Source organism: Camelus ferus, chromosome 16 (assembly GCF_009834535.1).
Source record: "Camelus ferus isolate YT-003-E chromosome 16, BCGSAC_Cfer_1.0, whole genome shotgun sequence".
Taxonomy (NCBI): Eukaryota; Metazoa; Chordata; class Mammalia; order Artiodactyla; family Camelidae; genus Camelus; species Camelus ferus.
Window position 1 is genome coordinate 1781961 of NC_045711.1, and position 24564 is coordinate 1806524.

Below are 24564 nucleotides of genomic sequence, written 5' to 3' on the forward strand. Positions count from 1 at the left end.
GATAGGGAGTCCTGGAGTTGGAGATTGGGTGGGCTGACTTTATAAAGACGTTGGTCATGGGAGGACCTGCATGGGAAGATAATATTTGATTAAAGCAAAGACCTGAAGGAGGCCAGGAATGAGCCTTGCAGATTTCTGGTGGAAGAGAGTTCCAGAGAGAAGAAATAGCAAGTGCAAAAAGCTATGGGGTAGGTGGGTAGGTGCCTGGGGTGTGCAGGGAACAGCAGCAGGCTCTTGTGGCTGACAGGAGAGTCATGACACATGACGTCAGAGGTAATAGGCATCAGATTATAGGCAGTTGTAGCTTGGAAACGTCACTGGAGGTTTGAGCAGAGAAGTATTTATGAAATGACCTACATATTAAGACCACTCTGGCTGCTATGTTGAGAATAGACTGGGAAGCTAGGCGTTGAGGGTGGGGGAGACAAGTGCAGAAGCAGGGACACCATTACAAAGCTTTGCAGTGTTTGATTTACTGAGTTTGGAAAGTCAACAGGAGGTTCCATTTAGGGATGAGGAGGGGCAGTCAAGAATTTGGTTTTGGTCATGTTCATTTTGAGATATCTGTTGGTTACCCAGATGGAGATATGAAGTAGGCAGTTGGATATATATGTGATAATTGATTTCTTATAGGCAAGCTAGGCACTGAGCTTAAATTAACTCTTGGAAAATAATTTTTCAGTTTGTCTGGATTATGTCTTTCCATTCTGTACCTGTTGGGATAGTGAATTTCACAAGAAAACCAGGAACTCCCCTCTCTCCCTCTAAAGCAATCGGTATTACACTCTAAGGTTTACTCAGTTCTGTTTAAGAGTAGCCACCATCGTGATTGCAGTTGAACTGGCTTCATGCTATTTTCCTTGATTCTTTTTTGCCAAGACTCCTAAAGAGTTATTGGCTATATCCTTGAGGAATCTAGTATTCTTTGGATTGTGATCTACCACATGTGTTATTTTTCCTCAACATCTAAATGTTATTTTAGCTCAGGGATTTGAAACCAGAAGAGACCACATATCATCCTGTCCTCTCATCCTTGCCTCATTGAGTATCCATGTGCCTAATGAGAGATGTTACTGATGGTTGAGAAACCAGTGTTTCATTCCATTTGTTCAATATCTTCCCCTTAATTCTATGCAACAAATGTTTACTGTGTCGCTAGTATGTGAGTGAAAATGAGAGCCCCTGCACTGAGATCGTGGTATTGTGGGTGAGGCAGAGATAAGCAGTTACTTTATGCTGGCGTAGAATTCTACATGCATGGAGTGGGTGCTGGGGAGGGGAATGAGAGCCTTCCTGAGAAATCCTTGTCAAGCTTGAACTAAATATTAAATAGATATTTTCCAGACAGATAAAGCTGTAGGAGAAGAATATATTAAGCAGAAAGAACAACATCTAACAAGGCACAGAGCTGTCAGTTTCAGCGTTTGGGGAGCAAGAAATAATTTTGATATGCTTGAAGTTTATGGAAATAAGCTAGAGAGGTAGGCAGGGGCCAGATCCAAGAGAACCATATACATTTGAAATGAATGCCATTCTAGCCAAGAGTAGAAGTTTGAGAGCCTCAAAATACAGATTTTGAAAAGCTAATGTAGAAGAGATGAGATGCTTCCTCCAAGGAATGGAGGAATGTGCAGTTGATCCTACAAAGAGATGACATTTTACCAGGGGCACAGTAGCAGGAAGAATCATTAAGCCAACAGTTTGCCAATGAGCCCTTTCTTCTCTCTTCTGATCTCTTGTTAGCATATCGTCGTAATACATGTGAGCATGTGTGAGATTTCAAATAAGTCTAATGTGGTTACCTTTAATTATGGTTCTCTTTTCTTTAGCAAACACTTGTTATAATACTTACTGTAAGCCAGGCACCATTCTAAGTGCTTTGCAAATCTTAACTCATTACCCTCATAACAGCCCCGTGCATTGAATCCTGCTATCTCCATTCGTCAGACAGGAAGCTGCGCTCAGTGCTGCTGCCTGAAGTCGCACGGCTAGTAAGTGACAGAGTCAGAGTTTGAAATCAGATGGTCTGGTCTGGTTCCCGAGTCCATGTTCGGAACCACTGTGTCATCCCTCTGATTTGGGTGTCTCAGCTTCTCAGAGAATTATTCCAGAGCAGAAGTCCAGGAATAGTGTTCAGGGTGTGCTGAAACCCCTGAAGTTTTTGTGGAAATGTTGCATATACGATTTTCTGAAAGAGGGTCCCTGGCTTTCATTTGTTGGTCAAAAGAGTCCTCAGGGCAGAATGGCTTAGCACTGCTGACCTGGAAGAGCTTTTCGTGTCTTTTCCATTGTCAAAGGGCTCCAGCTGGAAGAACGAGCTATTTATAAGCCCACGCAGACTTCTTAGGTAGCGTTGTTCTAAATTAATTGTTTGTCCGGTTGGTCTTCCTAGGATCTTTTTCCAAAATACAGGTGCCAGGTCCCAGATACAGGGATTGTTTTATTTATATATATGTATAGGATGGAGCCCTGGCATCTGTTTTGAGAAATCTCTCCAGATGATTCTAATACAAGTCTTTAGTTAAGAACCACTAACATTATCTCTTGGAAGACAAGGATGATATTATCTCTGTCATTCCTTATATATCAAATGCTTGGGACATAGAAACATTAGTAGATGTTTGAATGAATTGCACGGGAGCTATGTGAGATATAATTGCTTTCCATTCAAAGGTGCTAGTAATGATAATCACTGGCATTTCATATACCTGTACCCCATCCAGTTTTCACTTCTAAATGCCCTTTACAGAGCTTGGCACTCCCTCAAGTTATTCTTGGTGCCCTGACTTGAAATAAGAGCTCTCCTTCTCTCATTGTGGAGTACCAGATGAGTTAGAAAATACTTCTTTCCCAGAAGCCCACAGCTGATACGAGTCTTTCGAAGTGGTGCTCTAGTACATTTTAAAGACTGTCGAAGGTCCCTCTTTCCTGAGGTTAGTCACTCTGCTTGCATTCACCAGACTCAAGCTTTTTGAGGCTCCCGCTGTCTCAGCATTTTTGGCATCAGATTATGTGATATAGGTCAGAAACTCCTGGGGGCTGGTAATTGAAAGGTTAAATGCAAAACTTACAAGGAAAATAATTTGATGAATTCTTCTGGGAAAGAGAGCAGAGAGACTGTATCAAGTAGACATACCCAAACCAAATTATGAAGGATGAAATAAAGGTACTATTAAAGGTGGGGAAGATGAGTTAATGACAAATGTAAAAGGACTGAAAGTACTTCAGAAAGGGGAAATTTGGATCTCAGTGTGCTGTTGAAGTGTGAACATTTGCCCCAAAAGGGGGAGGGGGGAAGGGAGAATAGTGGTGCTGAATAAGCGCCTTTTCCCTTTATTTTCTTGGGGTGAAATGAGAGAGAAATAAGCATAGTTACTGATTATAAAACTCACCCAGAGAGATATTTTTCTGTGGTGCCAAGAGCATAGCTAGGAAAGTCACTAGTGACAGAAGCCAGTGGGAGGTGGTGGTTTAGAGCAATTCTCCCCATCTCTCCCTTCTTACAGTATATGGTTCTTATAACCCACCACAGTGGACTTGGCCTGTTTCTGAATAGATCCACCAATCAGTGTTGCCCCTGAATAAAAGTACTTACTGTAGCTTTTTAAAAATATATATATAAATGGCATGCTGTGGGTTGAACAGGCCATGGTAGACACAACCTGCCCAAATCCAGAAGCCTGTATTGTGAGAAGACTCATTTCTTCTCTTGTTCAAAGGCTTTTCCTTCTTAAAATCATCAGATTTTCCAGTGTTTGAGCCAACAAGCTTTTCCAGCCCAATGACTTAGGAAATAAGATTTTATAAAAGAAAGCACTTTAATGGTGGTATTTGAGAAAAAGATCAGGGGCAGTATGGCACCAGTTATTGTGGAGGGAAAAGTCAAGACTTAGGGTCAAATTTACATTTGAATCCTGGTTCTTCTGTGTGCTGACAGTGTGACACTGAGTGTTAGTTAATCTTGCTGAACCTCAGTTCTTCATCTGTAAAATGAGAGAGGAGTAACACTTACTACTTTGTTTGTGATAGTTACGATGAAGATTAGAAATACTGTCATTAATAGGTACTTAGTAAGTGATAACAGCCGCTACTATTTATAACCATAGAAATGCATAATAATGGAGTAGATTACTCTAGGTATAGAACTTGTGCCGGGAATTCATCCCTCCTGGGGCTCCTCCCAGAGAGAGGGAGAGTTGCAGACTGGCGACAGTGCTCTGCCAGTGGATGAGCAAGGACAGACTTTGCAGTGTATGGGCTGGTGTGTCTTGATTTGGGATTTCCTGCACGGTCTAAAAGAGGAAGGAAATGGGGTGGTGTATTTCTAGACATATAACTGTTCTTTCCCTCCTACCTGGCTTCCTGTGATGTCCTAATTTTCCCTTGCTACTTTCCTGGCAGGTGGCTGTGAAAAACAATATTGATGTCTTCTACTTCAGCTGCCTCATCCCACTCAATGTGCTTTTTGTAGAAGATGGCAAAATGGGTAAGTACATATGTCCTCCTGTCCTTCTGCCAAATTTACCTTTGCCCTTACTCTGAATGTCAGGCAGAGCGTAACCCCAGAAGAACAAGTTATTTTGAGGTTTAAAAAATGGGGTGAGGCTATTCTCAAGCTCTAATAATTGCTAATTATGTATTCATCTGAGTCACAGTTGAGCTTGCTTTGCTGTTGGTCTTTAAATCACAATGCCCATTGTCTGAATAATCTAGTCACCCCAGTGTACAGAGTAAGTGGCTTGGTGACAAGCAGATCTAGATTTGAATCTCAGCTTGGCTGTTGATTAGATGTGTAGTTGTAGCAAGGGGCTTAATTTTTCTGAGCTTCAGTTTCCAAGTTTACAAAGCAGAAGTAGTTTTTATAATGACTTGATGTAGTACAGGCAAACTTAGCACTTAGCCCTGTACTAAGCTCTTACTGTCTCAGGATAAGAATTCAATAATCTGGAATAAATCATTAGTACCCCTCATGCAGCTGTTGATTGTTCTCTCTTCCCTTACTTAGGACCCTAGTTTATACCAGTGCATACTAGGTTGTATTGGCACTTCACTGGTTTGATTCTCACAATAGCTCTTTAGGGAGGGTAGGCGGATGTAATAATATGTGATGAAATGAAGGATCAGTAAAGTCACAAGACTTACGCCCCAAGTCACCCAAATAGGAAAGCACTGGAGCCAAAACTAAACCCTAGATGTAAACTTCTTTCCATTTTATCTTAGTGCTGCTCATGGGGGGTTAATTGACTGGGAGGAGAGCATCTCTGCATAGCTAAGAGGTGGCCCCAGCCCCAGGCTGCTGCTGGCTGTGAGGCAAGAGCCAGCACTCCACAGGAGGGCTGGTACAGGCCGTAGATGTCAGGATATTGACAGACGGTGCACATCCTTCCCTTCCCTCTGCTTCCCCGTGCAGAGCGCCAGGTCTTCCTTGCAACATGGAAGGACATTCCCAACGAAAACGAACTTCAGTTTCAGATTAAGGAGTGTCATTTAAATGCTGGTGAGTAATGACTCTGAATTTTATTTTCATCTCAGTAAGTTAAATTAGATAGCTGAATTTTGTCTTTTTGTTCCCTGCCTCTTTCATATCTACCTTATTTCTGGTAAATATATAGTATTACTTTGCAAACTTCTCTTTAAAAACTTGGGATGTTTTGATGTAGGTACTAGATTACTTCCAAGCTAACAGATGTAAGAAAAGAACTAGAGTGGATCCACCTACCCAGCTCTTCAGTAGTTGAACATGTGTTAGTCATTTTATTTGAACATTCTAAGCATCACATAATTGAAGTGGCACTTGAAAATACGTATTCCCCCAGAATTAAAAGGATTATTTGTCTTTTTCACATCAGCCCGCAGTAGTGGTCCTTTCTGAGATGCTTATTTGGAATCCTGTATTTATGACTAAACAAGAATACATCATAGTTGATTAAAACCTAGCTGGTAGCCTTCTTTCTTGCCTTGTGTCAGCTTCCACATGATGATACCAGCCTCTTCAGTCACCATTTGAAAGCTCTAGGCCCTGTTGTATGTAGTTACCTTTATTACTGTAATAGAACATCAGGGAGGTAACGGGAGAGGAGGAACAGCAGCAGCTGTCAGTCCCTGGGGCTTTGTTCCACTGAAGTGTTCCTCCGGAGTGGAAGAGCCCAGAGCTGTTCTGAGTCTTGCCTTTGGCCCGATCTCCCTCTCTCTTTTGAGGTTAGTCCAAGGCTTTCTGAGTTTGATTGAAGTGAGCCTTGGTGCTTGGTCAGTGCCACCTCTTCTTCACTACCCATCACTTCCTCCCTCCAGCAGGCCTCCGTCCTCCGGGGTAGCCAGAGCCCCGCAGCGGGGGGAGGAGGCAGCACAGTGGTGCAGAAAGAGAAAACAACTCACTGTCTTCTCATTTCAGCTTGTTGTTTTTAATTCGGGGTGGAGAGTCGGGGTTCTGGGATGCACTCATCGTCTGTGTTCAGACAGATCTTTTCTAACAGGGCTTCTCCTGAGGCCTTGAAGACGTGTTTGAGGGAGTGGTCGCCTATAACTTCTGATATAATAACTAGGTAGTTGGTTCTTCAGAAATACCGCATATCTGCCTCCTTCCGAGCATACTCTTGGTGTAGGTTTCTCACCCTGACTGGTTATGTGGCTTTAATACAAAACCAGATTTTTGCTGAGTTTTCACCAAAAAAAATCATACTTGACTGAGCTGCTTTGGGTGCCATACTCTAGGTAGGTGACGGTGTTATCTGTCTCTCTCTGAGGCTTGCTGATTAGTTACCACGAACCTCCTCTGATGAGTACGGGAGACTGGACAGCTTCCCACAGTGTGAGCTGTTTTTCAGGAAGCTTCAGGTGCAGAGTCTGCAGTGGCTAACGGCGAGAGCCGGAGCGGGTCCTGTCAGAGAAGCAGCCTCTGTACCCAGGCCCTTAGTTATAGTCACCCTTGTGTAGTCAGTCCTGAGGCAGCATTTCATGTATTAGGCTCCCAAGAACACTTGTCCCTCAAAAAAGGGTCTGTGGTCAGCTCAGGTTGGGAAGGAACGTGTGTGGTGTGCCCCTGTTGGAAGCTGCCGTTGCACATGAGCACACTGGAGGCTGAGACCTCCGGCACTGAGGAAACCAGTTTGACTCAGTGTTAACTGACTTTACTTGACTGTGGAGTTTAAAGTCACAAAACCATCTTATGGAATACCGACGTTCCATGAACATGAATGATCTGGGAAACTCCGGCTTATAGAGAGCAGGGAAAGGCCAGAGTGATTGGAAAGCAGATTTGGGTTCAGAGGTCCAGTATGAAAGGGACATGTTTTTTCAAAAAAGAAAATGAGAGTTTGGGTGACAGGCCTTTAGTCTGGCCTGCCGAGTAATAGAAAAGATGTCCCTGCTTCCACATGAGGGCTGTGAACCCTTACTGCACCTTGATGTGCGTTTGTGATCTTGCCAAAGAAGAGGTGTCTGGCCTTTCTCCCAGTGGGGCTGTGTCTTCTGATGCAAACTGGAACAGGTTTCCCGGAGCAAATTCGGTTCTGATCCATTCTGCCATGGCCTCGTGCCAGTTCCTCCCTGCCTCGGGTGCTCCAAATTCCAGTGACTCGGTTTTCCAGTGACAGGCTGCTCTGTGGCAGTGCAGCATGTGGAAAAGCAGAGGAAAGAACAGCCACCTCGTTTCCTCCAGGAGTCCAGGCCATCATTTCCCACACAAAATCACTGCTAACCTCATACAAGACCACTTCCTGCAGCTGATCCTATCTAGCCTTTGCTCTGCTTCCACCCCAGGTCTGGAGTGCCCTGGCCTTTACACTTCCCCAGTCTGAGGGCTCTGTTAAAATGAACATTTTCAGGTTTAGTGCCTTCTGATTCAACACCCTGGGTCTAGCTGGGAGCTAAAAATACCATCCTTTCCAGCTGATCTGCCCTAATCACAGTAGCACCAACACTTTAAATAGCTTTTCTGTGCCACAGTAGACATTTGACAGATGGAGCTAACACTCAGAGGGCTGCAGGAAGGCACAGGTCTAAAGGACTGACCAGCCTAGCGTTGAGCTTTTACTTTTGCTCTCCCATTTCTTCTAGGGGTGAAGGAAGAAAAGGAACCCTCTTCCTAAGCCTTGATAATTAGACCTTAATAGAAAGGTGTGTATGATAGGGTGCCTGTGGTGGCCCTAGTTGTGTAAATCCTAGAGAATATTAGATCAGAGAGGACCTAGCACTGGTCATCTCTACTGGTGTTAAGCAGTCTGTACGAACCTGTTTTGCAGCTTATATTGTAGCTGCATTTGGGGTTAGTACATGTCTGGGACCGCTGTACACAGGAAGTAGTTGCATCTCCAGCCATATCCAGCAAGGAATCTTTCTGGCAAGCAGTCTGCAAACCTGTTTTGTTAATTGTTTATTATACAGTGAAAAGCTCAGGCACGTTGCATCTGTATTCACCAGTCGGGCACTCTAGTGAGGGACAGATATTTCTTCTGACACAGGGACTAGGTGAGGGTACTCTTTCTTTCTTTGTGTTGTTGTGGTTCTCCCCATCCTTTGGAATAGTTCATAAATGCAGATGTTTTGCCAGCCAGCACTTAAGTATAGTTTGGTTGTTCAGATGGTAAAAAGTGTTGTTTTCAGCGTCACAGTGGTTGCAGACTAGCTAATGAAGACCACAGCTGGGTCCCACGTGCAGATTCCCCTGCCCACTTTCTGAGGACCTTCTTCACTTTTACTGCTGCTGGAAGAGCTGTGACCTTAGCCAAAGTAGCAGGATGAAGGAGGGAGGACCATCCTCACATCTTCTAAGATTTTTAGACCCTGACCCCAGACCCAAAGCCAAATGTGAGGTAGGAGACAAATGAACCAAAAGAAATCACATCCTGAAGCAAGTGTAACCCGTATTTGATCATCTTTTAAAACTCTATCCTTTAGGGCAGATCTCAGTGTCTTTACATTCTCATTCTCAAAGTCTCACAACTGTAAAGATTCCATCGTGTTTCCCAGACGTTCAGATATTTAAAAATCTGTGCTGTCTTGTCAAGAAGCCTATCCCAGGCTGGCTGGGAAGCTCCCATTGCCATTCTTACTAGGTTCATTTAGCAGCATCGATTATCCTGCCATCTACATACCCTCTAGCGCAAACCTACTATCCAAGGTTTATAAAAACTGACTCACACATACTTCTGTTATAGAACCCTCCTTCCATTCAGCCTTCTGATGGAAATCATGATTCAGTAGGAGCAGAGCCAGGTTCCTAACCGGAATGCTTCCAAATGCGTTAAAGTTACATCCATTCACTCTGCTTTTTCTACCTGGCTGTTTGCCATGTTTTCTAATTCTGGAAGGGGTGAGTGTGTGTGTGTGTGTGTGCGCGCGCATGCATGCGTGTGCGTGCATGTGTGCATCCGTTTCTGAGCCTGTCGTCTCTTACTTGGATGTAAAATCATGAGACATCTGTAGACATCTAGGCCTTGCTGTACATATTGTCTAGAACATGTTTGTGCCTATGCTACAAGGTGGATCGTCAACAAAAGCTCCTACTGTGTGTATTGTCTTGGAAGTGGGCAAAAGCCTTGAAAGTTGGGAATGGCTTTTACAACTTAAAGCAATCCTCCCTGTGTTAAAGACAGTCCTGTCAGAGGCGTTAGCCAAACTCCAGCTGGTGGTGTTGCCTAGCAACGCAGTCGCAGCTGCAAGAGCCCTTCACTGTGGGAACCCAGGTGACAGCCAGAACTGCCTGACTCCCCCCACCAGAAGGTGATGAAAAGCGTATTGAGGCCCCTTCCTCCAGCAGTCTTGTGTGTAACTACCCCAAGATATACTTTCTGGCTCCTCAAGGGGAGCTGATTATTAAGTTACAACTACTTTGCTTGGTGTTAGTGAAAACCTTAGAAATAAAAGGGGAGGAATTCAGTCATAATGAAATGTGGTACAGTTGTTTAATGAGTGGCCTCTTCCCCTCAGCTCTCACTAGTTTGAATGTGAGAGGAAGAAGTCAAGGCAGGAACTACCTTCAAAAATTCAACCGCATCTAAATAGATTGGTTTTTAGGTTCACAGACGTAGAAAACAAAATTAAGGTTCCTGAAGGGGAAAGGGAGGGGGTGCAAATTAGAAGTATAGGATTAATAGATACACATTTCTATTATATGTAAAATAGGTTAACAAAAAAGATTTACTTTATAGCACAGGGAACTATATTCAATATCTCATAATAACCTATAGTGGGAAAGAACCTGAAAAAAATATATATATGTATATATATCTCCCTGAATCACTTTGCTGTACTGAAACTAACACAATATTGTAGACCAACTATACTTCAATAAAATAATACATACATACATTCGTACATACATAGATGTTTTTTAATGTGTGTGGCATTATGTACTTATCAGCATCTCCAACACCTGAATCAAAGGCCTAGTCACAGGTGTTGACGGCAGGTGCCCATTGTGTCTCAGATACTGTGGGAAGACCTGGAGGAGATGCTTCAGACCCCAGATACCCAAAACTCTGGGGTCCCCGTGCTCAGAGTCTGCTGTCTAGGAGAGCAGAAATACCATCCATCATGGCAGCCATTTCCTAGAGAGCACCATAGAATGTGGTGAGAATTTAGTTCCTGAGTAATTTATATGGAGAGACTTTAGTTCCTGAGTAATTTGAATTCTCATCAGAAATGAACATAATAAACTATCAACAAAAAGACAGCATTTATCATCTCTATTCTTAAAGTTTCTCTTTGTCTAATGCTGCAACATTTCATATCAGTAGTAAGAGGGCAAGGAGAGATAAATGACCTTTAATTCTAGAATATTATGTCTCTTTGATGCTGTGGTCACAGCAAGACCCCAGACACCAACCTGTTCTTCCCCAGGGTTGGTGACTGTGAAGGCCTCTGCTCTGACCAGCAGCGGCAGCTGGGGTTACAGGGCCTTGGAGCAATCATCTTTGCACTGCTTCAGTCTTTCTCAAAGTCTTCTGTTGAGACAATTTGTTTCATTATTAATTTGGGGCATGGTATTCCCCACAGACTTAAGAAACTATTTGCCTGTTTAAAAAAAATTTAACAGCCAGGTTAATAAATTTGACTTGCAGGATTTCTACAACTCTGTGCCCTTTTCTGATCCTGGCAGTTGAGGCCAGAGTGGCTCACACTGAAGTAGTTACAACTTGGGAGGTAGTGTGTAGATTTGATTTTCAGTCTTTGTATCCCAGTGAAAGGGGACCAGCTTTCCCAAAATGAATCCCAACATGGCAGTCACCGTGGCACATCCATGCATCTGGTTAAGATTACTAACTCCTGACCCACCATTATCTCCTCAGATAATTCTTACTCTAAAGCTAGTTGCACCTTATTCTGTTTCTGTCCTGGAATATGATAGGCAGGCACTTCGGGAGACTCTTCCTCACCCGTTGCTCTAGTGGGAGAAAGACTCTCTGAAATGTGCACATATGCATGTGACGGTGCTTGTTAAGGGACTTGAGCACACATGGCTCATAGCACATTTGTTTGTTATTTTAACTGAAGGTGTTGAATTTTGAATCTGTGTTTCTAGACACTGTTTCCAGCAAGTTGCAAAACAACAATGTTTATACTATTGCCAAGAGGAACGTGGAAGGGCAGGACATGCTGTACCAATCCCTGAAGCTCACTAATGGCATTTGGATTTTGGCCGAGCTACGTATCCAGCCAGGAAATCCCAATTACACGGTAAGGCCTTTCTCAGAATGGGTGAGATGGGTTCAAAGACAGAGGTAAGAGCCCTTTCATTTTTTTTCTTAGCATCTTAGAAAGACCTGGAGGAGGTGTTTCAGACCCCAGATATCCAAAACAAGCAGTCAGTAAAGAAGTCTCCAGTTGCCTCCTTAAAAGGCCGCCTGTCTGCGTGGTCTGCCCCATCCAATAGGCACGGTGCCTCTGGCAGCAGGAGTGCCTCGGACTCCGCCTGGTATATACAGAGTTGCTCGCAGAACTTGGCAGCTTCATCAGTACTGGTTAACACTTAGCTAGCATACCTGTGTGGTACTGTGACAAGCTGCTAAGAGGATTGTTTTACGTAGCTCATGTCAAGCTCATTCCTGCTTGTGGACTTAAGGATATCAGAGTCCTAGACATGAGCCTTTTTTAGCAATGTCCTATGTCCTAAATACTTGTGAAAGTCAAGGCAAAATGAGACACATCTTTCATGTCCTGTAAGGGAACCTTAGAAGACTTCCTTCAGTACCACACTGGACTAAAATTAAAATTCTGGCAATATTTTTAGGGTTGCCTTGCTAAACAACAAAGCTTTATACCCTGGGCTCTGGGCACCTAGGTGTTTCCTGTTGTAAAATGTGATTCCCAATAGGATGCTGCTTGTCATCTGTCTTTTGTAAAGTAAAACCCTTGGGGTAGGGGAAATCTCGTATTCTTCCGTCATGTTTGAGGCTTTTGTAGGCTGTTCTGAATGAGGGGACAGGAAAGTGACAAGAAGAATAAGGTTCAGTAATTGAATAACTCTGAGGGAGCTTCCTATTCATGTAGCTGAGGAAAGTCTGTGCGCCCAGTCCTTCATTTTAAGACAAGCCTCTTTTCACTGGCGTATGTCAAGGGACTAGCACCACTGAAAATCCTTGGTGTTTTGCCACTAATTCCCTCCCTTGAAGCAAGCTGGACTCGCATGCGTGTGTGAGCCGCTGAATCCTATCCAGCTAGATTTTTGCCCAAGCATTTGTGAAGGGAGAAACTTTGGGCTTCCCCCATAAAGTATACACTCCTCCCCCTGCTCCTCCACCCTTGTCTTTTTTTGCAAGAAACTACCCTGGTGTTTTCCTTGAGTTCCACAAGAAGCACAGCCTCTCTCTGCTCTTGGAGGGACAGGTTTTCACTGTAAAATCAAGATCTTATGAAATAATTCCACTTACTTCCCTAGAAATTTCCTCAATGTATGTATATTTGTGTTTGTTTATTTTGTTTTTTTATCATCCATTATTGTATACAGTCTTCCATCTCAGCTAGATTAAAGACTCATGATTACTCCCAGAGTGCAGATAAGGAAACCAAGGTTAAGAATGATCAGTGACTTGTTCAAGATCATGTAACTTGTTGGTAGGTTGGTTGGGTTTTGAATTCAGGTATCTCACACAACTTCTGCTGTATTCTTTCTCTTCATTATAAGAAAGGATAATGAGAATTTTGAGAAAGACCTAAGTGTCACTGCCCTAAACAGTTGGTTTAAAATTTTTTTTAACTTTGTATTTTGAAATAATTGAAGACAGAGTTTTGTTGTTTCATATTCACCAGTTTTTACATCGTTACTTTTTTTTTTTTTTTTTTTTTTTGGTTAAGCAATCTACAGTACTATGAATCTAATCACATGTATAGATTTGTAACTACCACCATAGTCAGGACACAGAACTGTTCCATCACCACAGTAAACCTCCCTCTTGCCATCTCTTTATAGTTAGACCCTCACTCCAGCCCTCACCCCTGGCAACCACTGATACGTTTGTTCTCCATTACTGTAATTTTGTCATTTTAACAATGTTATATAAATTAAATTCATACAGCATGTATCCTTTTGAGACTGTTTTTCTTTCACTTAGCACACCCTCGACGTCCGTCTGAGTCGTTGCATGTATTAATCCTTTGTTCTTTTTTATTATGAAGTAGTAGTACACTATACGGATATACCACATATTTATACATCCATTGAGGGACATTTCCTCTCCTGTATATTTTTAAAATTTGTATTTTGAGATACTTGTAGGTTCACATGCAGTTATAAGAAATAACCAATGAGATCCTCTTCTCATGGTGCCCTTTTAGAGCCACACCTACGTCCTTTCCTCCCCTTCCCCTCTCCTCCTCGATAAATTTAAACAGTGAATTTATATACTTCCTTGCCCTCTTTCCTATTTTCCATCCATCTGGTGACTGGGTTCCCTCTGCCCACAAAACCATCTAAATTTTGCATCAAGCGTCTGACACAGGCCTGATCCATTCATTCCCCTGACTGATGTTCCAGACTTGAGAACCACTCAGGTTCATTCCCTTCTCTCCCTCACCCTGAACACCTATTGTACCATCAGTGTGATCTCAGCTGGGTATTAAGGAGAAAAGAAAGCTGTTGAGCCAGTACTAACGCGTGAGGATTGATGGTCCCTTAGTCTCCTGAGAAGTGGATAAATCACTTCCCTCCACCCCCTTACTGTATTTCATTAAGAAAGTATGTTTACCCCATAAGGAAGATGTCTCATCTCTCTAAGTAGCTATATCTCACTTAGAAAGATAACATGTCCGAGGTGAAGAAGAATGTGTTCCAGGCTCTAAACCAGAAGTGGCGGTGAGAGGGTACAGCTCAAGTGGTAAGGTGCATGCTTAGCATGCATGAGGTCGTGGGTTCAATCCCCAGTACTTCCTCTGAAAATAAATAAATAAACCTAATTACACCCCCTCCTCAAAGAAAAAAAAGAAGAAGACAACATGGGTGTGTAAGTCCTCAGCTTACCTAGGCAGGAGAGGTGACTCCTTCCCTCAGCTAGTCTAGGTGGGTGGCATTCCTGAGTGGTTGGTGTTAAAGATGTGTCACATAAGCAGGCTAGCAGTTGAAAAGTGAAAACCCTGGTAAGGCCTCTTTTCCCTTAGGAGCCATACAAAATGATACCCAGAGTCCCAGCTATATTTTATGAGTCAGATTATGTAGCTTTTTGGTTCTTTATGTATGTTTCCCTTTTGCTTTCCTCAGGATTTAGCAAGATCTTCCCCCCCCCCCCCAAGCGTGTCTTAGCTGTACCAGTCAGGAAGCAAGGGATAGGTTAAAGTCTAAACTGGACCCCTTCTTGATGGCTGCCGGGGCAGAGGGGTGATGTAACAGTCCAGAGAGAGAAAGATTCTTTTCCTCTCCCCTCTCCCCCACCAAAGAACAGCTGAAACTCTCAGTGTCCAGGCCTGGTCAGTCTGTGACTGTCTGCCAGTTCTAAGCTTGGCAGATGAGATTGTGCTTTTGTTGAGGAAGGCAACATTTCCTTGTCAGTCCTGAACAAAAAAATGAATCTCCATCTGGTAGAAGTTCAAGGATTGTTACAAAGGTGAGAAAAAATATAGGACAGTATTTTGGGGGAGAGAAACTACCCCCCTTTAGTCTGGGAGCTCACTCCCTTAGGCTGTTCTTACTCTTTTTAGCTTCCTCTCCTCCTCCTTTTCTGAACCCACATTCTCTCCCAGGAGGAATTTCTACAACATTGACAGTGGAGAGGCTGTGGAGGAGGAGGTACAGATTGCCTCTGTAGGGAGCTTGGAAGTCAGGGAAATGCCTATAGCTGCAACTTTGACCAAAATAGGGAGCTGTTTCCTTTCCCTGTTTACTTTCTTAAATTAGTTGCATATTTGTTTTGTCTTATGTTCATCAGAATTGTCTTCCTGATTAACGTCATGCAGCAACTTTGAAAATGCCCTGGAGGCTGAATATTAAAGCTATAAATAAATAGAATCTCTTTCGATGTTTTTTTCTCTTGTTTGGCTGATGTTTGTTTTTTTGCATTTTTAAAAACCTCACTAAGTTTTGAGGATGTAAGTTTTCTCAAGAAATTCAGAGTAGACCAATATCATCTTGACATTTTTGCTAGGAATATTTTCTCACCTTTTGTACTATGTTAAGTCATCCAGAGTCTCTAGTAAGAGAATAAAGAGGTAAAATAATCCAAAATCTCATGGTAATATATCATTAAAGACAACTTCTGTTAATCTACCTTAACAGACAAAACAGCATGATGTCAGTAATACAAAAAGCAAGTATTAAATTTTCTGGTTCTCAATGTGGTTTGCATGCTTCTGTGATTATATTATTGTTAATAGTGCTTTGCCTAATCTGGTACAATTCATGAGTCTAAATCTGGGTTTAAATTTTGTGCTTATTGACCCACAGAGTGAAAATCTCAGTGTTCAGCACTGAAATCTTTTCAGTATTTTCATTTTAATTTGGTAATTGTTAGACTAGAGGAAGAGGCGGTGGTGGTGAAGTAGGGTGGTATCGGAAGTATCTGATCTGCCTGAGCAAAAGGCAGGAAATGAAAGATTAAACTGTTGGCACAAGTTGCTATATGGTTACACTCAGTAAATGTCTTTTTGTGTTAGTTCTTAGTTTACCCCAACAGTGTGAGCTCTCCTCAGTATACTACAGGAAAGTCTAGTGCCTTGGACCTATAACTTATGCTTTTATTTTCCTTAATTGTACGTCCTCCTGAATTAGGACTGAGATAACCATCCTTATCAGACAGAAACTGAGGCAAACAGCTGAAATGACCACCAAGTTCAGGGTTTTAACCCTTCCCTTTTTATCTGGTAATAATCCCTTTGATTCTTAGCAAAGCAGTAGAGCATCCGTTCCCCTACAGTCAGGCTGCAGTGTTTTTTGTATGGATTATTTCCTAACCACATAGATCCACATAGAATGCAGGTAGAAACACAGCACGGCTTGACACTGATTAAATTGAAAATCTAAAACTCACAGAAACTATTAACAAGATCTCTTCGTTTGGCTACTCAGTGATAAAAGCTCCTTTCCCCTTGAATCAGAAAGAGTTTCTTTGTCCACAAATGATAAATGCCACATAGGGTGTGGAGAAAAAGGAACCCTCTTCCACTGTTGGTGGAAATGTAGTTTGGTGCAACCATTATGGAAAACAGTACAGGGATTCCTTAAAAAACTAAAAATAGATTTACCATATGATCCAGCAATCCCACTCCTGGGCATATATCTGGAGGGAACTCTAATTCGAAAAGATACATGCACACCCCAGTGTTCATAGCAACACTATTTACAATATCCAAGACATGGAAACAACCTAAATGTCCATCAACAGATGACTGGAGATAGATAGATAGATAGATAGATAGATAGATAGATAGATAGATAGATAGATAGATAGATAGATAGATAGAGGAATACTACTCAGCCATAAAAAAAGAATAAACTAATGCTATTTGCAGTAACATGAATGGACCTGGAGATCATCATTCTAAGTGAAAGTAAGCCAGAAAGAGAAAGAAAAATACCATATGATATCACTTACATGTGAAATCTAAAAATAGACAAAAATGAACTATTTACAAAACAGAAACAAACTCACAAACATAGAAAATAAACTTACGGTTACCGGGGGAAAGGCTGGGAAGGGATAAATTGGGAGTTAGAGATTTGCAGATGCCAGCTACTCTATATGAAATAGATAAACAAGTTTCTTCTGTACAGCACAAGGAACTATATTCAATGTCTTGTAGTAACCTATAATAAAAAGAATATGAAAAGGAATATATTTAGGTATATGTATGACTGAAACTTTACACTGTACACCAGAAATTGATACAACATTATAAACTGACTATACTTCAATTTAAAAAGGGGGGGGGAGGTAAATAATAAAAAAAAAAGTTTTCTTTGAACTGAGAATTGGATGCCTCTCAAGTCAATGCTGATCTTCCTTGTCCTTTCCCTCTTAACAGCTGTCGCTGAAGTGCAGAGCTCCCGAAGTCTCCCAGTACATCTATCAGGTCTACGACAGCATTTTGAAAAACTAATAAACTGGTCTGTTTGCCCTGTGATCAGTGCAAACCAAGAACTCGTAACTGGAAGAAACTGTGTTGCTGTGTAGACTCTGAACCCAGACACACTGAGGCCACCCGCCAAGGTAGTGACTAGTCTAACCTGTGCTAACGTTAGGGCCAACCTGTTGGATAGTTTTAGCTTCCTGTGAACATTTGTAACCACTGCTTCAGTCACTTCCCACCTCTTGCCACCTGCTGCTCTCTGTCCTTACTTGTGGGCTTCTCCATCCTGTGCCAGTGGCTGGCATTTTCGAGTGTAGTTTGATATTTTGTAATTGAGAGCTTGTTTCAAAAGCAGAAAAAGACCAAAAAAAAAAAAAAATTAAAGCAAGGAAAAGTGTCACTGAAACATAAACTGCACTTTATTGTTTTATATTTTTGTACATATGAGAAACTGAAGGAACAGTGTATAACTGGTAGAAGGTGTTAAAATAACTGCCCTGCGTTAACAGCACAGCCCTGGGGGAAGAGACGCGGTGACCCGCCCACGCTGCGGGGGTTCTTTTATCTGTGGCAGCCTTGTCCTTGGCCGCTGAGTTTTCACTTTTTTTCCTCTCCAAATTGCCTTTCCTTCTGATTTTCCTGTGTCCTCATCTCATCTGATGCTCCGCAGTGGGGAATGGTGGCCTGCCTTCCTTGATGTCCCAGCGTTGAGGAAATAGGACCTGTCAGCACCAGCAAGGCTGAGAAAAATGAGAACTTAGTATATTCCTTTCTTCATCTAATCCACTAATAACACTGATAAAGGAATTCGAGTAGAGACGCGAAACAGGAACCAAAATGCCCTTCCCCTGCCTCCTGCTCTGGATTTAATTCTCAGGTCCAGTTCAGATCTAAAATCCTAGTTTTAGAATTGAAACAGACTTTAAGGCCTGTTAACTGTTCAGAGGTGCGGGGCTGGATCTCCTGAATCCCCGTCAGTGCTGTCTTCACTGCAGGAGTACCATTAGTTTTCTTTTCCCGGACGCCTTTCTCTGCCCTTCTCCGTGCCTGCTTCTTTACGGCTCTTCTCGTACTCCGTGCTGACTTCGGCGCCCCGTGCATTGGCATCAGGTGGCAGCAGGGTGTCTTTTCCGTTACTTGAAGGTGGTCCCCGTGCCAGGATGAAGGAGTAGCTAATGCGCTCCCGGGGCGGCAGGGTGGGTGCGGGGTGGAGTGAGCTGCGGGACGCCACACGTTCACTTCATCCCTTCAGCTCTCTGATCTCTCTTTACTTGCGCTCCTGAGGCTCCCAGGCAGTTGAGATCACCTCAGGGGGCCACCGGTTCCTGTCATTTCTCGAAAGATTGGGAGATGTGAGGGCCCCCATCCCCTGGACACACTGGGTGTGTTCTGTTGAAGAATGCTACATGCCCAGAACACCAGTCTTGTGAGCTCTTAAGCAGTGTTCACGCTGTTGGATCTGTGGGCACTTAATGTTGCCTGGCACCCAGGACTCAGGGTCCATGACCAAGACCACTGGTTAGATGCCCTGCTCAAATCGGAGATGCTTTGGGGTCCAAAGGCCTCATGTAGGACTCAGATCTAAGAGTGAGTCCAAGAGGAGGAATCATAGAAAACAGGAGCAGAAACTAACCCCTAACCCCATCACGACTGAAGTGACCCTGATACATACCAGCTGCAAAGCTTGGAGGAGCAGGTCCCCCAAAGCAGTTTCTTAAATCTTGAGAATCTCAAAGAGAAGAATTACTGAGGTGAGGGACGGGGACCAAGGCCTGTGCTCACCAGCCCTCAGGCATGTGGAGAACAGGAGAGAGACAGGACTGCGGTGGGAGGTGGGTAGGCTGGTGATGGGCAGGGTGGAAAAGCAGTGGGGTAAGTTCCCTTGTTGGGAAATCACTCGTGGAGTCAGTTGGACGCAGGCAGCGAAGAAGATTCACACTACAAATGCAGTGTTGTCATCTCAAAGCAGACTGTAGTTCCACAAGGAAGAGGGTGTGTCAGGGTAAGCAGACAAGGCAGTTTTGTATCAGGATATGTCCCTCCGCCCCTGAAACCAGGCTTCTCTCAGCCTCTCCAGCAGTGATGGGAAACAGCTGCTGTTCTCAGCTGACCTGACTGAGCCAATCCACGAACCCCTGTGCTCTTAGGGAGGGATTCTGCTCCACCAAAAAGGACTTCCCTCCTGAAGAGACAGCCTCCGCAGCTTCCCTGTGGGCGCATTTCAAGCTTGGCCAAATTGGGGAACGGAGTGGAGATTGCCCCCGCGTTCCCCTCTCCTCTGCTTCAATGTGTCTTTGTAACGTCAGTCAGCTGGTGTCGTACAAAGGGCCCGGGAAGCACACACACACCCAGAACTCTTGCTGGTCAGAGATTCCGAGTGTTTGTCCTCTCCCGAACCTGTTCCCTGTGTCTGTTGTGAACCTTGGGACTCAGAAATGGGGAGGGGGGGAGCGGGTAAGTGTTGCCCTAGGAATGCTCATCATTCTTTTGTTGGGCTCTGCTTTGGGGAGGGGGGGTTGGGGGACACTTGACCTTGTCTTCGTCAATAAACTAACTTACACAAAATGAAGTCTGTGCTATGTGCTTTGTTCCCAGAACTGACACTCTAGGACAAAACACGGCTGGCCAAGGGAGGGATGGGGCATGAATAACGAAGCTATTAGAACTTTCCTTTGGGCTGCCCTTGCCCTCCCAGGGGCTTAGCCAGATGATTTAAGATTGGCCTGAGGAAGAATCTTAATGTCTCAGAGGTTCCTCTTAAGCAAGCCACCATCACCACCACAGGCATCTCGCTGGCTGCCCGCAGGGAGTGCTCACCGGAGCCAATCCGTCTTCCCTGGCAAGTCCCCTGCTAGGACCCCAAGCAGATGGTCTCAGGAGCAGGCAGGCAGCCAGCAAGGCACAGGGGCAGAGGAAGCAGAGCAGAGCTCACCTGTGTTCTATTATCCAGGACGTTTCACTAATCTCAATTTATAAAAGCCTCTCAGACCTGCACTCAGGACCTGCCCATTCCCAAGTGAATAGAATTAATGCTGCTGTAAAGCAAGCTTCCCGCAGAGTCCAAGTAACTGACCACCTGCTCTGTGTTGCTTGGGCACCAGCACCAGGTGGTGTCAAGACAGAAGCCCCACCCCTGGTTCTGATGTAAGGGCAGCTGCTAAGGTCTCCCACAGCCTGGAGTGGGGAAAAGAAGCTGAGGGATTCGTTGCCAAGGTGCCCTTGGACAAGTCCCTGGACCTCTCTCGCCAGTGGAGTGTAGATGAGGTACTTTGCACAGCGCTCAGCACAGTAACTGCTTTTATCACGTGGATGTCCAGACACCATGAACAAACTGCCTTTGGCAGCTAGAAACGTTTTCTGGTTGTCTCGGTGAGCTGGGCTGCAGTTAGCCCAAGCTGTAATTAGAATAACACTTGAGGGGAAAAAAAAAGTAATACTTGGGGAGGGTGGTCTTTGTGGAGGTTCAGAGACATGAAGATATGAAGAGGGATGGAGGGAGGGTATAGCTCACTGCTAGAGTGCGTGCCTAGTGGGCACAAGGACCTGGGTTCAAGCACCCCAGCACCTCCATTAAACATAAGTAAATAAAAACCTAATTAACTCCCCCTCCAAAAAATAAAATTTAAAAATGTGACATTGTAAAATTTGTAAATAATAATAATAATAATTAATAATAATATGTTTAAAAAACAAAAAAGAAGGTTGGGCCTTACTGTGATCTAATTGGTTTTGCCAGCGAAGAATGTTGTTTTGGGCCAAGAAAATCCTTAGCGCGAAAGCTCTGAACTCTTGGGTGCATGCTGATTTCACCTGCGAGCTTTTACAAAAGGCTGATGATTCTTGGCCAGTTGGGTGGGGCCTGGGACAATCTGCAGTTCAAAAAACTCTCCAGGTGTTTCTAAAAGTACAGGGTTGAAAATTTCTGCCAGAGACTCACACCTGTTTGCCTGCTTCCTCGTCGGTAATGCTCGTGTTCTTGTGGGAGTTGAAAAATGGTAAAGCCCCTTCCTGCACATGGTAACTGCCCATCCTGAATTGAGAGCATTATCCTCATTTTTCAGGTGAGATGTGGAGAGCCACGTCTTCTGACTCCCTCTGTCTTTACAACAGATTCGTGATAGACCCTCCCCTCTTTGTGCCACCAGGCCAACGGCCAACCTTACAAAGCCCCCAAGATCCCGGTGCATTCAGTCTCCAAAGGCAGGGGTACAGTGGCCCCAGGCCCCCACATGAGATTGTTCAAGCCTCTGCCCCTGAAATGGTAACTAGGAAATACTGAGATCTCAAGTACATTGTTTCCAAGGACTGTCAACAGCTGAGGACTCCCGGGTTGGAGCCTTCCTACTCCCACTTCATGCATTGATGCTTTTTCTGATTTTGCCTGGACCCAGATCTCTTTTCCCTGCCACCCCCAGCTCCAGGAGGCAAGAGCCTGTTTATTTTAATACCTGGTGTGGCACTTGGGAAAGATCACACCTCCCCCGATGTTACCCATTTCTATCTCCTGAACACTAATCCTAGAATCCCAACCAGCCCCCAGACATGTTATTAGCAACAAGGATGTTTCTTGAAAAGTTTCCGAGTTGGCTCCAAACTTGCCATCTCAGTTTCTCATTTAGCTTTTGCCCTGCCGTTCTTGATGCTGCCAACAAAGGGAAGGCTAATTTAGGGATTGGCTAGACCCAGATGGACTTAATTTCCAGAAGTATCCTTTTGAGACAAGACTGAGAGAACCCCACTAGCCCCTTCTCCCACTAGGTAGGTGTTAGAGGATGGTGTTCAAGTCTAACCTCTGGCTTTCTCTCCCTTGTTTGATTCGCTGTCCACTTACAGTCAAAGGCCCCAGAATCTGGCCAGACAGCCTCTGAAAACCAGTGGGCTCCTCGGCTATGATGGAGCAGGTGTGTAGTGGGCAGGTTCCAGTCCTCGTCCCCTCTGTCCCACTCTTTGGCTTCAGATGCTGTGAGTGGGCCCGTGCATCTATCCCCCAGACCCTGAACTTGCACCTAAGCTGTGGGGTGTCCTCCACTGAACCACAGCCACAGACTGAGGACAGAGCCTCTCAAGTTTTTTCACCAAGGTAATCCTAATCACGGAACAGAGTGAACAGGTTTCTCCAAGCTATGTTCTCAGCCCAAAGTGACTCTCGGCAAATCAAAATGACTTCACCAAAAAAAAAAAAAAAAAAAAAAATTAACCAAATTTTGCATTTTATGTTAATACTATGGGTTTGTTTTTTATAAATTAACCAGTGGCTTTGTGTTCCCCTAGTATAGGTAAGTTGAGAAGCTTCAGCACCCTAAGGTACGTGTGCACATTGCATGACTTCTTATTTCTAACGCCCCTTGGGCTGAAATGAACCAGACTGGAGAGTCATGGCCTGAGGGAGTAGACATAAAGCCTGGGATCCTTGGGCAGGGTAAGGATGAAAGATTTTCAGATACAGTGCGGAGACTGGTGGTGCCCTGGACAATTTAGGAGTTAGGATGCTCTTGATGACTCCATTGTGATCCCACAGGGCCAGTAAGTCTGACATCTCCTGGAGCTCCAGGCCCTCTATTTGCTTCTACCAACTGCCCTGGCCCCCTTCCTCAAAGCCCTACCACAACACCTGGGAGCCATCCAGAATGAATGGGAATGCTTCCCTAAGGTGGTGTTCAGCCTCCCCTCTGTGTCTCTAAAGCCAAAAAAAAAAAAAAAAAAAAAACTAAAGGCCACACAGTGAGACTACACTCCAGGCACCACATTATGGACTTTAATCACCACGGGCTTATTTATGCAGTGGGGACAACTGATCACATCTCCATTTTACAAATAAGGCATAGAGTTTGGGGAGTTCAAGTGACTCGCCTTTAGTCACATAGTAAGTGGTAGGGCCAGGATTTAAATCTAGATCTCCCTGATTCTGAAGCCCAGGCTCATAACCAAGATGTCTGCACAGAAGAGGGATGGGGAGCTGCTGGGAGGTGCTTAAAACACAGAGCTCTAAAGGAGAAGGAAAACTGGGTCCTGTGAGGAAGCTGGAGCCCACAAGTACTGGAAAGAATAGAAAGTCACATTGGGCAATGCTGGGTCCCAGGGGTAAAAACACTTGGGAGGTCTCTCCCAGCTTCCCCCTCCCCTTCCCTGACCTGTAGGCACCGAGAAAGTGCAACTCTGGTTTGCAGCTGGGTTGCTGCCCTGCTTCAAAACCCTTCCATGCTTTTACCCAGCCAGACAGGGCTCCATCCAAATTCCTTACCCAGCAATCAAGGCCTGTGTGACTTCACCCTAACCAGCTTCTCAGCCTCCTTTCCCTGTGCTTCTAGCCCCCTGGGCGCCCATCTGGTTCCTAGACTCCCTTCTCAAATCTCTGCAATTGCTCCCAACTTCTCTCATCTGTGGCCCTCCTCTTCCACACCCTCCCCTCCCCCACCACTACCCCAAATCCACTTTTTTCAAGGCTCCTTTCTTGAACGTTACCTCCTCTGAAGCCTCCACTGACACCCCTCCCTAGTTGGTCTGCTGCCTCTGCCCTGACCCAGAACCTTGACTTTGCACACAGCGCGTATTAGCACTACGTGTCTGGTGTCTGCTTCTGGTCTCCCGGTTCACCTGTCAGCACCAGGCTAAGTGTCATCAGTGGCTGCTCGGATAGGGTCTTTCAATTTTTGTCTTCCGCATTTTGCAATTCATTAAGACCAGTTACCCAGCCTCTCTCAGCCTCAGCTATTTCATCTGTAAATCGAGGGAAACAGAATCTACCTCATAGTATTGTGAGGATTAAATTTGAAGATGCAGGCAAAGCTGGGAGCACGCTGTCTGGCACATGGTACACATTCATTAAATGTCAGCTACTCGTGATGAACGACACCACGATTGTTTCAGAATAAATACAAGGGGAATTCTGCCCTCGACCCTGGCAAATGCTGGCATCTCCCAGTCTGGAGAGAGGGGAGCATTCGTTTTAGGGGAGGGATGGAGGTCATTCATTGGCCGGGGATTAGCTTTACTTGGATAGCCTGGTCTGCCTTTCTTTCACTGCTGCAGAAGGGTGAGTGACCACCCTTTGTCAGCCCTCCAGCGGGGTGG

The 24564-nt window shown here is 44.4% G+C and overlaps 1 protein-coding gene across 2 annotated transcripts in view; it reads left to right on the forward strand.

Moving 5' to 3' along the window:
• AP2B1 (adaptor related protein complex 2 subunit beta 1) overlaps positions 1 to 17905 on the forward strand; it is a 102586-nt gene extending 84681 nt beyond the window's left edge. The window contains exons 18-21 of one of the 2 annotated variants that reach the window (XM_014550760.2): positions 4402 to 4486; positions 5411 to 5497; positions 11522 to 11676; positions 17449 to 17905. In XM_014550760.2, coding sequence (XP_014406246.1) covers positions 4402 to 4486; positions 5411 to 5497; positions 11522 to 11676; positions 17449 to 17523 — 402 coding nt within the window. In that variant the 3' untranslated portion in view covers positions 17524 to 17905. The remainder of the gene's footprint in view (positions 1 to 4401; positions 4487 to 5410; positions 5498 to 11521; positions 11677 to 17448) is intronic. The other variant, XM_006174851.3, reaches the window with a different exon arrangement.
• Positions 17906 to 24564: the final 6659 nt, after the last annotated feature.